Here is a 15,855-nt window from a genome sequence, read left to right as displayed (position 1 = left end):
TGTCCAAAGCGCCTACAATGAGTACATTTGAAGTATAGGAGAAACAATATAATCACTAACAATCGCTAGGTTAACCCGTTCCCCCGTATACAACAAAGACAGCTAGGATAAGATGCTACACAATGCTAAGTGCTGTTTTTAGGTGCAAGGACGTACAACATACAATAAGTGCGTACGTTAAGTGGCAGGACGTACAACATACAATAAGTGTGTACGTTAAGTGGCAGGACGTACAACATACAATAAGTGCGTACTTTATGTGGCAGGACGTACAACATACAATAAGTGCGTACGTTAAGTGGCAGGACGTACAACATACAATAAGTGCGTACATTAAGTGGCAGGACGTACAACATACAATAAGTGCGTACATTAAGTGGCAGTCGTACAACATACAATAAGTGTGTACTTTATGTGGCAGGACGTACAACATACAATAAGTGCGTACGTTAAGTGGCAGGACGTACAACATACAATAAGTGCGTACGTTAAGTGGCAGGACGTACAACATACAATAAGTGCGTACATTAAGTGGCAGGACGTACAACACACAATAAGTGGGTGGGAGGGTGGGACTATGCCCCCTCTGTGCTATTTGCATAACAGTAAGGGCAACAACCCATGATTATTTTCCATTTCCTCTGTTGTGGTCGGCTTCACTAGAGGTTTAAATTAGTTTTTGTTCATGTTTCCACAGATCTGGTGGGACTCGCCTGGCTCTCAGAGGATGTGGCCTTAACTGATTCTTCCACCCCACTCTTCTTCTCCTCCTCCAGTGTGTGTAGATATGGATGTGATTGTGTTTTGTTCTTTTTTCGGTTTCAAAATGCACACACACACACACACACACACACACACACTAGTACACACACGCACACTGCCAAAACTGACAGCCTATTTCGTCGCCACACTCTCGATCATGACCACCAGCTTAAATGTGAAGAACTTTCAGCCTTTTATTTGTTTTTTTTTTATACATGTTAAGAATTATGTTTTGTTTCTTTTCCTTTTTGACTTTTGTTTGATTTTTCTTCCACAACCTGATGGAGCGTCAGAGTACTTAATGTCCTGCCACACAAACCCGGGACTTCACACACTGCCGAGAGGTATTCTGGTAAAAAGGAAAAAAGAGAACTGACAAAAGACAAATTTTGATGATGGATTTGTGCCTAATTGTTACATGTTTTCTATAAGACATTTAAGCAAATTGCTTTACGTGTGGAAAAAACATTTATTGTAAGGGATTGCTTGTGTGTATGAGCAATTATTTTTAATGTGGTATGTCCTTCCCAGCGTGATGGTACAGTCTTACATATGTTATGTAACCAAGCCCAGGGCTGATGTCGAATTGTCATACATTTTGTTGATATATATATATTTTTTTTTTTCCTATTTCCTTGCTTGTAAGAGTTTTGGAGCAGTGCACCAATGTTGCAAGGGAAAGATCAAATGATTTGACAATTCAAAAGAAAAAGACAAACTCTTGTGGGCGGCGAGAACACACTGACCCATACATGGTGTGTGTGCGTGCGTGTGTGTGTGTGCGCGCGTGCGTGTGTGTGCCCCCGAGACCCTGCCCCTGTCCCCTGAAACCGTTTGGAAAGAGAGGGCGTCACTCTCCAAGCTCATCCATAGTGGGTCGAATCAGTTGCCTACCAAACCCGTTCTCATCGATTGAACACCAACTCTATTGTGACTTCAGTTCTCCCTCGTCGGCACAGGAGGAAATGCTGCTTTATTTATTAAAGCATCGGGCAGACAAAAGACGAAGCACAGTTGTAAATATTAGACTTAAGACTATGGGTGTACGCGTGCAGTGCATTTCCGTTCCCGCGACGTTGGTGTACGAGAGACGCGCGCACCAAGTGATCGGTCACAGTCGCTGTTACTCAAAACGTGACGTGGTTTTCCAGAAGATGCCAGCAGACAATATGTGTCTCTTGATTGACATTCTAAATAACCTGAGAGCGATCTAGGTTGCTTATTGATTATGAAATGTAATCGGCCTACAGTTGTAGTAGCAGATAACACTAGATACTTTATTTTCTAAAAAAAAAATAATAAAAAATGAGCATTCCCAGTTGGCCCCTCCCCCTTGGACCTAAGTACGTTGCTCCGTCGTCGGACTGAGACGAGATCGGTGTGTTCATTCACCTCCTCTATACATGAATCTGATATTTCACTTACACGTCGGGCAAAATTAAATATATATATATAAGAATATATATTTTTTTGTTAGTCTATACACTTTAGATTTCTAAATATCAAATGGCAATATTAGTCAGAGGTTTAGAGTGTACTGTAGGAGAGTTGAGTGGTGAGGGGATATTTGAGATTTAAATGAATTTGAAAGTGAATTCAGCTGTCTTTCTCAGCTCAGCCGAAACGACAGAGACCCCCAGATCACATTGGGAAGGAAGTCAGATATAGTGCTATAATCCGTTTATAAACGTTTTCTCTCCATGAATTGATCCTCTAAAAGTGATAAAATGGTCCGGGAAAAAAAAATATTTTCCATGGTTTGAGTTAAGGGAATTTATAAGAAGATGTATTCGAAGTTACTCAGATAATTTTCTTTCTTGTCCTTTTTTGGGAGTGTGTGGATGGAGTATGTGCTGCTGCCCTCAGTGAGCTCACTCTCTCGGAGTGAGGCACCGGTAGGCATTTTGCGCAAAGGGATTTTTATTTTATTTCATCCCCCACTCTCTTACAGTAAATATGCAACTGGTTTGTGAATGTAGCTGCCATTCAAATGTGGGTCGCCTCCATTTTCACATCATATTCCTTGGGGTTTGTGAGTCCAGTATCATTTTCATATCATTGAAATTGTTTTCTTGTGTCCACACTCTGGTTGCTGCCGTTGTGCAGCGTGCTTCAGCATTCTGTGTGTTTCTTTTGGAGGCCATCATCGGTGTGAGAGTGTAAGATAGAAGATAATATGGAGATCAAAAACAGTGTTATTGATTGTGATACCTTCCCCATTTCACGTGGTGAATGATCTCCACGAAATGTTTATACCGACGGAAGGCGGAGGAGCCTTCCTGTGTGTCCAGTTATCATAGTATTGTTGAAAGATCTAAGTTGAAAATTGTAGAAAAGGAGACGATGAAAAAAAAAAAATGACTTATACAAATCAATAGTGTGGCCTTTTTCATTCTCGAGACTTAAGATGTCATGATGGGAGAGTGATACCTTATCAGTGCCTGAACTTGTATTTCATTTAAAACCGTTTTTTTTTTTTTTTTGTAAACCATATCATTTCATTTATCATGGGAGATTGAGAGGTTACCTGTCCGTCCACCCCCCCATTCCCCCCCCCACCCCTTTTTTTCTTTCAGGAAGAAGTCTACATGTTATATACAGACCATTTCCTTCAATGTATCTAGTTAAACAAATAAATGAAGTGTAGTGCTTGTTTAGTTTTTATTCCTCTCTTAATTATTCAACTGGATTACGACCATATTGTCCAAACTGCTGTTTGAGTTAAGTTTGTGGATGCAGGTTATACTTTTATTTTATATTTTCTTCCCCCCTGACTGCACCACATTGCCAAACCACTCAGCACTACTGGTTTCCAGAGACTCTGGTGTCAAGCGCTCCTTCTGTTTCATGCACAAACGGCGTGTCGGTGTGTGCGCGGCTTCTGTGCCGAGCCATAGCCAACTGGATTCAATACTTTTTGTTTTTTATTAACTGTCACCAATTTTTCCCTGAATATCACGGTGCAAGTAAACCACAGTAATGTGCATTATTATATTGACTGACCCTTACCTTTTTAAGTTAAACGCCGCTCTCGTAAATTTCTGACATTGACTTTTTGCAAGAGACTTCTTTCAAAAGGTTGTTTTGAGGTGATGTTATTTGACAAGATTATAGGCGTTTTAGACATGACTATATTTCTGTTCCTGAGGAAAAGATCTCATGCCATTTAGTATTCTGTGAACATCCCTAGGGCCACGACATTCAGCACTCTGGCTGATTTCTCACTCATCGGATGGGGCCAAATACAAGGGGTTGTATTACCATTTTATACCAAGTCTTGACATGTGCTGATGAAAAATGCTTTGTTGACGGGCCCTTACTTTGCTACAATAAGGTGTTAATATGAATTTATTTCACCCCCCCCCCCCCCCATTATTATTTTGTCATGTATTTGTTGAACTAAAAAGGGAGAGGGAGATTGATTTATAAGTGTTGAGAAAAAGTAGATCCATAGCTACGGAACAGACATCTTACTTAACGGAGTGAGGACGACTTCATGACTGCTGCAGTGTCCTCAGAGTGCCTCCAATCCCAGTCTCCTTTTCTTATTTTGTTTATATATTATATATAAAGTAGTTGAACTGTCCTGTATATAACAGTAATGTAGCAATAAATGTGCCATTTTTAATAACAGAACTATACATTTTCCAATGTCTGGCTTTTGAATCTTGTATACATAAAAAGAAAATAAAGGAAAACATTGTAATAAAGGGTTTATTGTAGTTCAAAAATGAATTTGTCTTCCACACCCTGTGTGTGTGTGTGTGTGTGTGTGTGTGTGTGTGTGTGTGTGTGTGTGTGTGTGTGTGTGTGTGTGTGTGTGTGTGTGTGTGTGTGTGTGTGTGTGTGTGTGTGTGTGTGTGTGTGTGTGTGTGTGTGTGTGTGTGTGTGTGTGTGTCTTTCAAAATGCACACTCGGATCATGACCAACAGCTTAAATGTGAACTTTCAGCCTTTTATTTTACTCTCAAGGGTCTTGATACCTGCAAATATTACAATTTCTGTAGTTAATTTTTGAATCAAAAGCATTGCGCAGTATACCTCATATTTGTTTATGTACCGTTTTAATGCTTTATCCATGGGATGCTGTGGAAAGAAAGACGTTTAATTAAGAACAAAAGCATTTAATAGGTCCCCGTTCACTGGGTTATTTCCGTCAGGCACATGAACGGACAGCCTGCCAGGGTCCTACAGAGTCACCAGTAGCAGCGAGAAAAAGCGACTGAAGAAGGTCAGGATGGTGCAGAAAATACTAAATGCCATAGTTGGTGCCAAATACATTTCCATTCTGCGGACGTGGTAAGTTATATCACAGGGTGTGTTTTGAACTATGATTAAGGCTTGTGTTTACGGCTCTTGGGAGGCTTAATACAGAGCTGTGGAGTTGTGTGTGTCCTTCCATGACCCAACTCGGGCTAGTGGAGCTAACGTTAGCTTCCTGCTGATCACTCCTCCTAAACTCGGATTTTAGTTTATTTTAATTTAGCGCTGAATGTCATTCTAAGTTGAGTTATATTTTGTTCTTGAATTATCTGCACATAAATCAGGATTTGTCTATTCGGACAGTGTAAGCATATCCATGTGCCTCGGTTGTGTTGATCGTCTTATTTATAAATGCCTTTTCTGAAACCATACTTTTAATTCATTGAGATGTATATAAAGTAAGAATGCACTTTTCTCTCATACCTCAACCATGCAATCGGTTATTTGAGAGCATTAGCTTTAGACGCTTTGGATAGATCACCTTGGTTGTTTACACTGACAGATTGCTTCCTCACTGCGACTGCGCAATGAACAACCTGGACGTGAAAGCGTGAATGAACATTAAAGCGTGAGAGCGTGAGACAAATGCATAACCGTGTGGCTAGAGAAAGACCGAACCACGAGTAGGAGTCTTTCGGTATCTCCTGATTCTATTCCGATTCCCACTGCCAACACTTTAGCATATTCTTAAGAGTCCAAGGATTTTCAATGCAAACGCATACAATTCATTATAATTATTAATGTCATTAATATTACATCTTAAATTGAGATGTTAAAACATTACAGTGTAGATGTCACCTGGCCAACTCTTGCACCCCCGCTGTTGCTGACCTTGGCCCTGTCGTGAACCTGTCCTCCCGGTCTCGTGCAGGGTACCCAACGCGATAGGCTGGGGGACCGTGGGTGCGGTCGGGGTGATCCACTTCACCGACTGGCGGCTCATCCTGGACTACGTCCCTTACATCAATGGGAAGTTCGTCAAGAAGGACTAAGATGCTAACTCAAGCTTTACGTTGTAAGTATCTAAACACTGAACACAGAAATACTGTGATTTATAAAAGCTGAATACATACATCTGCATTAAAAACATTTTAAGATGACAATATATCATTAGAGATGCTGTAGGTAAGGGTGAGGGTTGTTAAGAAGAGGGAGAAATAAACCATCCAAAACAAATGGCCTCTCCCTCTGTGCTTTCTACCTTTCCTTCCATTGAGCTGGTTTGTATCAGACCCCAGTGGGGAGCTGTGATAAGGTTGATAACGATATGTGCACGGATGTGATTGACAGGCAAGATGCAATCCTCTAACCGACCAGTCGGGACCGGTCTAAAAACACTCAATTGATAGCTCTTCAATCTTACCTACAGCACCTTTCACCGTCCTTATAAGTCGTTCCATCACTGAATCCACACCAGCATCTATATCAGTGCCACATGTAATGTACATCCATCTGTACCTTCATCTGAAGAGCCAGATGTAGGAGGATGGTGTTGTGATGAATGTCTGTGTGGATTTCTTATCAAAAGCATGGGGGGATTTTTAAACCTTTTCATGTATTTTTTTTTTAAACTAGTGTTGATTTCTCCCAATAAGGTTGTCTCTGTGCTGTCTCTCTTAAAGGACTTTTACCCGTGGGATCAAATTATGGAGAAAGACTTCAACCAAGAGAGGAGAAAGTTGGCGGCTGTGGAACAGAACTGAGTCCCTCGGCTGGGTTCCAGATCTTTGCACTAGGATGTGATCTGTTTGACTACTTGGCTCCACTGTTATTTTATGTGAATAAATATTCTACCGATGAAACAAACTGGTTTCTGTGTGGTGCTTTTGGGATGCATTTCCCATCATATAACTTACAATGAAATACTTGGTGTGAACATACTTGCTTTCTTTCTTAGATTTCCACAAATGTATTTATATTTCAAGAAATGTCTTTCATAGACTAAAATGTTATTTTTGCTGTCATTTTATTTAACAGCTGTATTTTAGGCTTAGTTTAAGTTGTACAAAATATTGAGAAAATAATAAACCTATTCGAATGAGCAGTCATCAAGTTTGAATCATACACTGGGGGCGAGGTTAATGCAGAGATATCCAATATTATCTGCCAGACTGCGAATTTGGCGTGTATAATTTCTTTCATTTTTCACATCGAAGGGGGAGGGGACTGAAAGAGGAGAGGGGAGAAGGGATTTAACACAGCGAAAGGGAGAAAACGAGATAGTGTCTTCAAGATGGATAAAAACGAGTAAGTAGACATAGATCTAACAGAGAATATCATATGTAGGTGCATGTTTTGATACGATGTGCATTTGATGCGGAATCGGTCGTCTTTATGGTGCATTTGGAAATATGTTTATCATCGATTGGACACAGGCGCTTGCATTCGGATTTGCAAATGGCAATGCTGTGCGGTGATCGTTAACTATATTGTATATTCAGTTAACGGTATATGGGCATAATGGATTGAGGCTATCGCTAAAGACAAGGTTAAAATGGAACGTAGGTTATTCATGCTTTGTCGGCTGTTTTCTTCCATTTGTTTTAAATGTAATACCGACACGCCGTTTTTTAATTGCGTGCAAGCTGCTATCAATCAAAACATATTGTTTATATATAGAATACATTGAGAGATCGTCTGCATTTTCTCGACAAGGCCTACTTTGTTCATTCATAAAAGCCGGCTCGGAGTCGGAATGACAAGGGTACATTGTGATGAAGCATTTCTCCAATTTCACAAGCACCAAACTTTGCAATAACTGAATATCGTTTCGCTAATGCAGATATCTTTTTTTTTTACCGGGATTATTTAAAACCATGCACCCTTCTCTCATCAGATCTGCGTAATATACAATAAACCGTAATTTGTGTAGGCTAATGTAACACTAATAGAGCCCTATGTTTTTTTCTGGCGGATTGGCGGCCCCTGCGAGCCTGGCAGGTAGTGATGTGGCTTAGGTCCGCGGCGGAGCGATCTGCGTTACGACAAAGAGATGCGGGATTGTCGTAGAGAAGCCGCTGCCGAAAGCGCCTGTCGTAATTGTTTAGACAAAGGCATGCGAAGTGAAATATTACTTCGTAGATACACATTTCTTAAAATACGAGTTGCTTAACCGCTAGAACATAATTGGATTTTTTTAGGCTACTCGCGTGGGAAATGGAGAAGAAAAGGTGGGATTGCTCTGCTCTCCCCAAGGGCTGGAAAATGGAAGAAGTGACCAGAAAGTCGGGTTTGTCAGCTGGAAAAAGCGATGTCTATTATTTTAGGTATAAAATTAACTAGGGTGGTGTATATATTACAGGTGCACACAACTCATACATGAGCGCAGAGTTCAAAAAAAACACGGGAGTAAAGTGAACGGTCTGAAGTTGGAGGAGGTGTTTATTTTAGGCCAGGCACACCCGCTCCACCGTTGCCGGGCCAGCAGCCCTCCGACCCGGCCTGTAGCCTAACCCTAGCCCGCGGCCTGGCGAGGCCCTGGCCGGCCCACACGTACGCCCTTGTCCTCTGTGCTTATATACCTACCTCTACCATTAAAAGTGAATCCTCAACGGCAGATTTGTTTTTATTTAGCAGAGGAGAAGAGCAAGATGATGAACAGAGGCGAGAGAGGGGGGAGGCGGGTCGGTTGTATAGTTTGTGGTAGGCTACTGTACTATCCTACTGGTGTCACTGTGGTGTGATGTAAGTGACATGTGCATGCACCTCCAGCACGTATATCCACTCCAGCTGTGACTCTGTAATCATCCTAGAGATCATTCCTCAAACAAGTGGAAGGTACCATGTTTCCAGACGGAAACATGTTCCCCCTGAGCATCAGTAATACCATGCAAGTCTCTTTAGTACTATTACTAATGGCTTAGTATGCGACTGGTGCACGTTAGTTGTTTTTCCATAACTTTGTGAATATGTTAAATCTGCAAAAAACACATAATGGGCCTGATCATGGATTTTATATTGTGGTTTTCATCTGAGACAGTATTCATTTCGCCGCTGACACGTACCCGTCAACGTGACTACGATGCCATTGATTGCTGACGTGAATGTTCACTTGTTGCATGTTGTGGTCTTCGTTAAAATCATTCTCTCTCTATATATAACTCTTTATTGTATGATTCGTGTTCTGTATGTAATGGTGTGTGTGTGTGTGTGTGTGTGTTCTGTGTCGTCGTGTTGAGTTGTATCTGTATGTTGTGTATATTTTAACAGCCTACGCAGCGTATTGAGTAACCGTCCCCTCTCTGCCTGCTCACTAGTCCATCCGGGAAGAAGTTCCGGAGTAAACCTCAGCTGGCCCGTTACCTCGGTAACCAGATGGACCTCAGCTCGTTTGACTTCCGCACGGGGAAGATGCTAATGAGCAAGCTCAACAAGAACCGCCAGAGACTACGCTATGACAACAACAGCCAGAATAAGGTGAGGGGCTACTGAACACAAAGCACCCCCTGTCAGTCAAAAAGGCACCGCTGTCAATCACGTATCAGCCGTCGGCCTTCAACTAGACATGGCGGAATTGTGAAGGGTACTAGTTTTTATAGCAGTTGTTTTAATAGTTTTGTGTCTTTTCTTATGCAGAGCAAAAGCCACCATTCGATATTTAACCCCCATGGTCTTGATTAGGCAGGTGTCAATCAATACAACCGACATCCTAGAGGAACTAATTAAAACGACAATAAATGTTTTCCCCTGCTCCGGGTCACATGCTCGCATTGTTTCTGAACAACATCTGTGTCCGGTGATGGCCAAGACAAAGACCGTACAAAGGCATTGAACCCGTGCCATGGACTCAGACTTTGTTCCAAGTCTCATTGGCCAATCAGAGCCCAGATTCTACAGGGAGCAGCTTTGTGGATTTGTGTTGTTTCATCTGGGAAAACACGAGCACCGCTAGATTCAGTTACGAGCTACTCTTAAAGAAGCACCTTTTAGGGTGCTTCTGGCTGAGAGTTCACCAAAAATCCAGTTTTACAGAACAACACTCGATGGACTTCCTAACCTTCAGTTTTTTTTGTGTGTTTGTATTCCCCGTCTTCCTCTCCTAAAAATCTCTTGTCACTTTGCCATGTCTGTCCGCCTGTTTTCCACTTTGAAGGGCAAGCCTGACTTGAACACGTCACTTCCAGTCAGACAAACGGCGTCCATCTTTAAGCAGCCGGTCACCAAAGTTACCAATCACCCTAGCAACAAAGTCAAAACGGACCCGCAGAAAGCTGTAGACCAGCCCAGACAGGTGAGCAGCCACTGTGAGCCCCCCCCCCCCACCCTTCCCCCCAACAGTGGTACCCCTGATTGCCACCTTAATTGGACGCACACACGCCACACCGCGCCACACACACCGCTGAAGCCAAAGGAAATGGCGAGCTGAAAGGCTGGCAGGCCCGAGCTAACAGGGTTTGTTTGTTTGTTTGTTTGTTTGTTTGTTTGTTTGTTTCCACAGCTGTTCTGGGAGAAGAAGCTGAGCGGGCTGAATGCGTACGACGTGGCGGAGGAGCTGGTCAAGACGATGGATCTGCCTAAAGGCCTGCAAGGTAAACCACCGTCGTCACGCTCCATCATGTCCGTTTTCTTATCATTAGCCGTTTCTCAATACCAAGTACGCGGACTACGTTCTCGCGGACTTGGAAGTACGTACTTGGCAAGTCCGGACTTTCAAGTACAGACTTCCGAGAACGCGAGTACACACTCTGCAATTGGAACAACAGCGGACTCGATGATGCATTCTGGGATATTTAACGGTCCCAAGTCCACACGAGTCACCTCCGATGCGTCCTCGGTAGAACGGCCTCATCGAGAACGCTTCCGGGTTTTACGACAGTACTCGCGTTCTCACGTACTTGGAATTGGAACAGTGCTTGGGCTACCACTGATGACGTTTACCGAGAACGCAATGTACACGAGTACGCACGAGAACGCAAATTGAGAAACGGCTATTGTGTTTTAAACGGGCATTAAACCACCGTATAGCTTTTTTCCCCCGGTTGTTGTTGTTCTGTTTTTACACCGATGTATACGGTTGTGTAAAATTCTCTGTTGGATACAAGAAGTCTGCATTCTGGCCAAAAAAGGCTTTTTTTCCGAGTGGTGGTTTTCTATTGGCTGCCTGACCGAGCTGGAGGGAGTTTTGGAGCGTTGGTTTCTTACAACGTCCCTCCCACTGACTCCTATGGAACACAACATTCACCTTAGCTCCTCAAACCTTTACGGCCGTCACGACTGCTCGGATCACACCCTTTCGCAACTCCAAACGAGGGTCCACTGACCCTTCTAATTTGGGGTTGTCGGTTGTCTTGGTTCATCATTCTTTGATCATTCTTAGGATGATTACAATTCAACCCATTAATCTAGCCAAAAAGCACCCCAGCCGGCATCACGTGTCGGGTCGGTCCTGTCTGCCCACACGGTCTCCATCTCTGCCCTGTCCCCCAGGGGTGGGTCCCGGCTGCACCGACAAGACCCTCCTGTCGGCCATCGCCAGCGCCCTGCACACCAGCGCGGCGCCCATCACGGGCCAGCTGTCTGCGGCGGTGGAGAAGAACCCCGGGGTGTGGCTCAACACCTCACAGCCGCTCTGCAAGGCCTTCATCGTCACGGACGAGGACATCAGGTGGGTCCAGGGAGGCGTGTACACAGAGCTGGAGGTCCAGGACCACCTGCTGCATGACGCCGCCCACCCGGCTGATGCTTGTCAATAAACACGAGAGAGGCGCACCCCCGCTCGTTCACCGGGTGGAGCTTGTACCATTGAGGCCCGGTCCTCACCGCGGCGACCGGGGTTTCCTCTCTCTCTCTCTCTCCCATACCTTCCTGTCTTACTCTACAATAAAAAAAAAAAAAAAAACGTTCAAAAATAAATCTTAAAATTAATAAAAATAACCACAACTGTAGTGGAACACATTCAGAGCAGGAGGACTCGGCTTGAGGGTCAACAGTGACCTGGGAACTTGGGCAAAGAAATTAGAACCGCAATAAATAACGGCGTTGTGTCCACTCTTAACACGGCTGTGTGATGCCACTAGGGGGGGGCGTGAGTCGAAAGGGCTTTAGGAAGAATCGATGGGTTAGATTCTTGTACACAAGGAGAAAAGAAATTGCAGGCGGAGTACATCAGTGACAGGACGTGATTTCACTGTCGACCCACCGTGACTACGGACGTTCCCTTTATGAAGTGGAACGAAACGAGACGTTTGCCGTGCAAAGCTGTGCTCGGGCGCCGGTAGGTTCCGCCTTGGTTTGAAAGCGTCCGCTGTTAACGGCGCCCCGGTCCGCTGCGTGCAGGAAACAGGAGGAGCTGGTCTACAGCGTGAGGAAGCGGCTGGAGGAGGCGCTGATGGCCGACATGCTGGCCCACGTGGAGGAGGCGGGCAGCGACGGCGAGTCCCCCAAGGAGGAGGGCAGCGCTGGGGAGGAGACGGAGGCTGTATAGCCCAGGTAAGGGGGGCCCTACACCCTCAGAGCACAGCGGGGCCCCTGTGCTGTAGAGGCACGGGCCCCTGGGCTGCAGAGAGGGCTCCTGGGCTGCAGAGTGTGGCCCCTGTGCTGCAGAGTGTGGCCCCTGTGCTGCAGAGTGTGGCCCCTGTGCTGCAGAGTGTGGCCCCTGTGCTGTAGAGGCACGGGCCCCTGGGCTGCCGAGAGGGCCCCTGTGCTGCAGAGTGTGGCCCCCTGTGCTGCAGAGTGTGGCCCCCTGTGCTGCCGAGAGGGCCCCTGTGCTGTAAAGTGTGGCCCCCTGTGCTGTATAGTGTGGCCCCTGGGCTGCAGAGTGTGGCCCCCTGTGCTGCAGAGTGTGGCCCCTGTGCTGCAGAGTGTGGCCCCTCCAATACCCGGTCTGAAATACATGCGATCTAAAAAAAACATGTTTAAAAACCGGAAGTATTATACCATTTGTATTTGACAAAGCATTGCTTTAATGTCATGGTTCATAGATTTGTATTACCATTAGATTGCATGAAACCAATCGCGTTTCCAATTTCAGCTGTTTAATAAAAACGAGGCTGAATTGGCTCTTCTTGTTCGCTCTTCTTCTCTTGCAGGGTTGTGTGTAAAGTCTGGTTAAGAGTTGATCCATATCCTGCCCACTTACCGCCAAAGCAACAGAAAACCCTGTCCCAGTCCGGCTCCCAACCACCACCACACCACCCCCCCCCAGAACTGTCCCCTATCTCTCCACTCACCAGACCCTGCTGACACCGGTGCCACCCAGAGCCTCACCCCCAATAGTCTGGTGACGGGGCCACTGCCAAGAGCCCTCCACCCCACCGGTCCGGTCCAGATCCATGACGCGTTGGATTGAGGTGTTTCAGAGGACTTTTACCCTTTTAAAATAATAATTATAATAATTCCAGCAAATGAATTCACCAACTGACTTTCCGAGACCCGATAAGATTAGTGTCAGCGCAACAGATTCCGTGTTCAATGACGATAATGTATTTTTTACCGAAAGGCATAGTATGGGTTATGTTTTTTGCGACAATCATGTCTAGCCCCGGTCTTTATTGTACATTTAAAAACAAACAAATACATGTTAGAAATTTCAAGATGCCTTTTTTTTGCAAATTGGAAATGAATGTCCTCCATGTTTGGAAAGTGTCTGTTGTGTTTAACGTTGCTCTCCCACAAGTGCAGCAAATCCCGCAGAACAATATAGAGTGGCTACAATTGAAGCAATGTAAGTGTGGTAAAAAAGATCTGGGCCTAAAATGACTTTGTAAAATGGCAGAACTTAATGGTGTTATATTTCAGAAATATATTTTAGGGCTTGTCTGTGTGTGTGTGTGTGTGTGTGTGTGTGTGAGTGAGATTGTGTGTGTGTGTATTATTTTCAAGTAAATATTATGATTTATCGAATTCCTTCTACCAGTGTTGACCAAAGAGGAGCCAAGTAGTTTTGAGGACGGTCAAATGTGTATATTTTATTTTATAGCCATTGTCATCTATATTGCTATTTATCCATTAAAGATCATGTCATCACCAACAGTTCAATGGAGATAAGGATGTCGAAGAATTGACTTGAAAGCTCTTTCTGTGGTTCTGCTGTTCGATTGATCTGTTTTAACATTCAGGCAGCTCTTTGAGTGTGTGTGTGTTGAGAACTTGGCTTCTCCCTTAGTTAGATTCTTCACCCACTTTCCCCTGGTGGTCATTTCTGGCTCACACACACACGGGCAGTCTCGTATTTAACTTACAAACAAAATTGACAATACAAATCCTGATGGTCCCTCGTCTGTTTTTGAAGATGACTATTGGTGTATATTCAGCTTGAACATTTCAAATGGTACAAAAAGTTTTATGATGAATGATTTGTCCAATGAAACTGATGAATGGCCCTTTTTTATTATCAACAATCTGATTTATGAAATGGATTTGATTGTGTTGCGTATTAAAATGAGTTGTTTTTTTCAGTCCTTTGTCATGTTTTCATTGGTGTGTTCTAGACTTCTCTAAGGATCTAGATAGATATATATATATCTATATAGAGATCTAGATCTCTATAGATACATATGTATATATCTACTCTAGTTATCTATTGAGCTGCCTCATCGAAGCAAGCCGTTTCAGCTGATGCTAGCAAAAAGCTCCAGCTCCTCTAAGCAGTTTTTTCTTAACCCCCCCCCCCCCCTTGGTGCCACTGTATCCTTATGTGGGTTAACAGTTAACCTGGGAGTCCTCCGGTCTGCTGGCGCTCTGTTGGCCTGGACGAAGTCCGCCAGCACTCAGTGAGACATCAGCTGTCTCTTCTGCCAGATGACAGAGGGTGGACACCAGCGGTCGTACCCCTGTAGGAACCGTTGCGATCCCGTTTACCTCATTTGGTGGTAAGTTGCTGTTTATGTCTCCCGGACCTCAACAAATCTCTTTGAGATGGCCACAGTCGAGTTATATACCAAGGTAAGCCGGCGTTCAAAACCAATTACTGTGTCACGCGTTGCGCTTTAATGGATGGATGTGACAGTAATGATGTGTGTGCTGCAATATGCTGAGGAGTAATCATTTATTGAAATAGAACATTGTTTTTCCTGGTCCAGTCTGGAATCAGGACGATGAGTCATGGCTGACAGTAAATCGAAATGCTACAGGGTTATGATTTTAAAACGTTTTAGGCTATAATAGAAAAAAAAGAATTTGATATGGTTTCAACCTCATTCTGGCAGAATCGTGCAAAAGCTAAATCAGGGTATTGTGATTTGAATTTCCTTCAATTTGAATGAATGGGCAAATGGGGAAAAGAAGAAAGTAATAATTACAAAACCACATCCGAAAGTACAGACAGATGACCAGTGTTAATCTTTAACCCATTGTAAAGGCCTTATGTGCTGATGAGGGCCAAACCGTGTGGTAGAACAGAACATGTACGCAGAGTGTCAGAGAGAAAAGGACAGTGTTATAGATACAACTTTATTAACGTTGTGAAGTTATGTGTGATTCCATCTACAGCTAAACCCCATGTCGTCTGGTTTCGGTAACTCTGTGGTGTTAGATGTATCTGAGTGTGTGTGTGTGTGTGTGTGTGTGTGTGTGTGTGTGTGTGTGTGTGCTCTGCTGTTAGGGAGCGACCGTGTGGGTCCCAGACCCGGACGCTGTGTGGGTCTCAGCCCAGATCCTAGAGACCTACAGAGCTGAGGACCAGCACCTGCTGCTGCTGTTGAATGATGGCAGGGTAACACACACACACACACACACGCTCGAACGCACACGCACACACTCACAGACACGCTCGAACACACACATACACACACACGCACACGCACACCCGCGCGCGCCCGAACACACACACACACACACACACACACGCGCGCGCGCGCGAACACACGCACACGCACACCCGCGTGCGCCCGAA

General features: G+C 44.4%; 2 protein-coding genes across 2 annotated transcripts; both read left to right on the top strand.

Annotated features, from left to right (window-relative positions):
• The first annotated feature begins 4,940 nt into the window (after positions 1–4,940).
• LOC311370980 (cytochrome b-c1 complex subunit 10-like) lies at positions 4,941–6,824 on the top strand. The gene is made up of 3 exons (XM_084489247.1): positions 4,941–5,060; positions 5,896–6,039; positions 6,647–6,824. The coding sequence occupies exons 1-2, from the start codon at positions 4,999–5,001 to the stop codon at positions 6,014–6,016; spliced, it is 183 nt and encodes a 60-aa protein (XP_084345373.1). The 5' UTR covers positions 4,941–4,998; the 3' UTR covers positions 6,017–6,039; positions 6,647–6,824.
• A 1,201-nt stretch (positions 6,825–8,025) lies between these two features.
• LOC311370981 (methyl-CpG-binding domain protein 3-like) lies at positions 8,026–14,419 on the top strand. The gene is made up of 7 exons (XM_084489248.1): positions 8,026–8,290; positions 9,281–9,440; positions 10,117–10,254; positions 10,462–10,552; positions 11,451–11,628; positions 12,300–12,452; positions 13,052–14,419. Exons 1-6 carry the CDS (start codon positions 8,181–8,183, stop codon positions 12,445–12,447), a joined length of 825 nt encoding a protein of 274 aa, XP_084345374.1. The 5' UTR covers positions 8,026–8,180; the 3' UTR covers positions 12,448–12,452; positions 13,052–14,419.
• Positions 14,420–15,855: the final 1,436 nt, after the last annotated feature.

This window comes from Micromesistius poutassou (genome assembly GCF_964030765.1).
Source record: "Micromesistius poutassou genome assembly, contig: SCAFFOLD_5416, whole genome shotgun sequence".
NCBI classification, from domain to species: domain Eukaryota; kingdom Metazoa; phylum Chordata; class Actinopteri; order Gadiformes; family Gadidae; genus Micromesistius; species Micromesistius poutassou.
Note: the sequence above shows the minus strand (reverse complement) of the source record. Positions and strands in the feature narration are given on the sequence as shown.

Coding starts and splice junctions, on each gene's coding strand:
- LOC311370981 (XM_084489248.1), top strand. CDS start 8,181: ATGGAGAAGAAAAGGTGGGATTGCTCTGCTCTCCCCAAGGGCTGGAAA. Junction 9,441..10,116: donor ACAACAACAGCCAGAATAAG/GTGAGGGGCTAC, acceptor TCCACTTTGAAG/GGCAAGCCTGACTTGAACAC. Junction 11,629..12,299: donor GTCACGGACGAGGACATCAG/GTGGGTCCAGGG, acceptor CGCTGCGTGCAG/GAAACAGGAGGAGCTGGTCT.
- LOC311370980 (XM_084489247.1), top strand. CDS start 4,999: ATGGTGCAGAAAATACTAAATGCCATAGTTGGTGCCAAATACATTTCC. Junction 5,061..5,895: donor ATTTCCATTCTGCGGACGTG/GTAAGTTATATC, acceptor GGTCTCGTGCAG/GGTACCCAACGCGATAGGCT.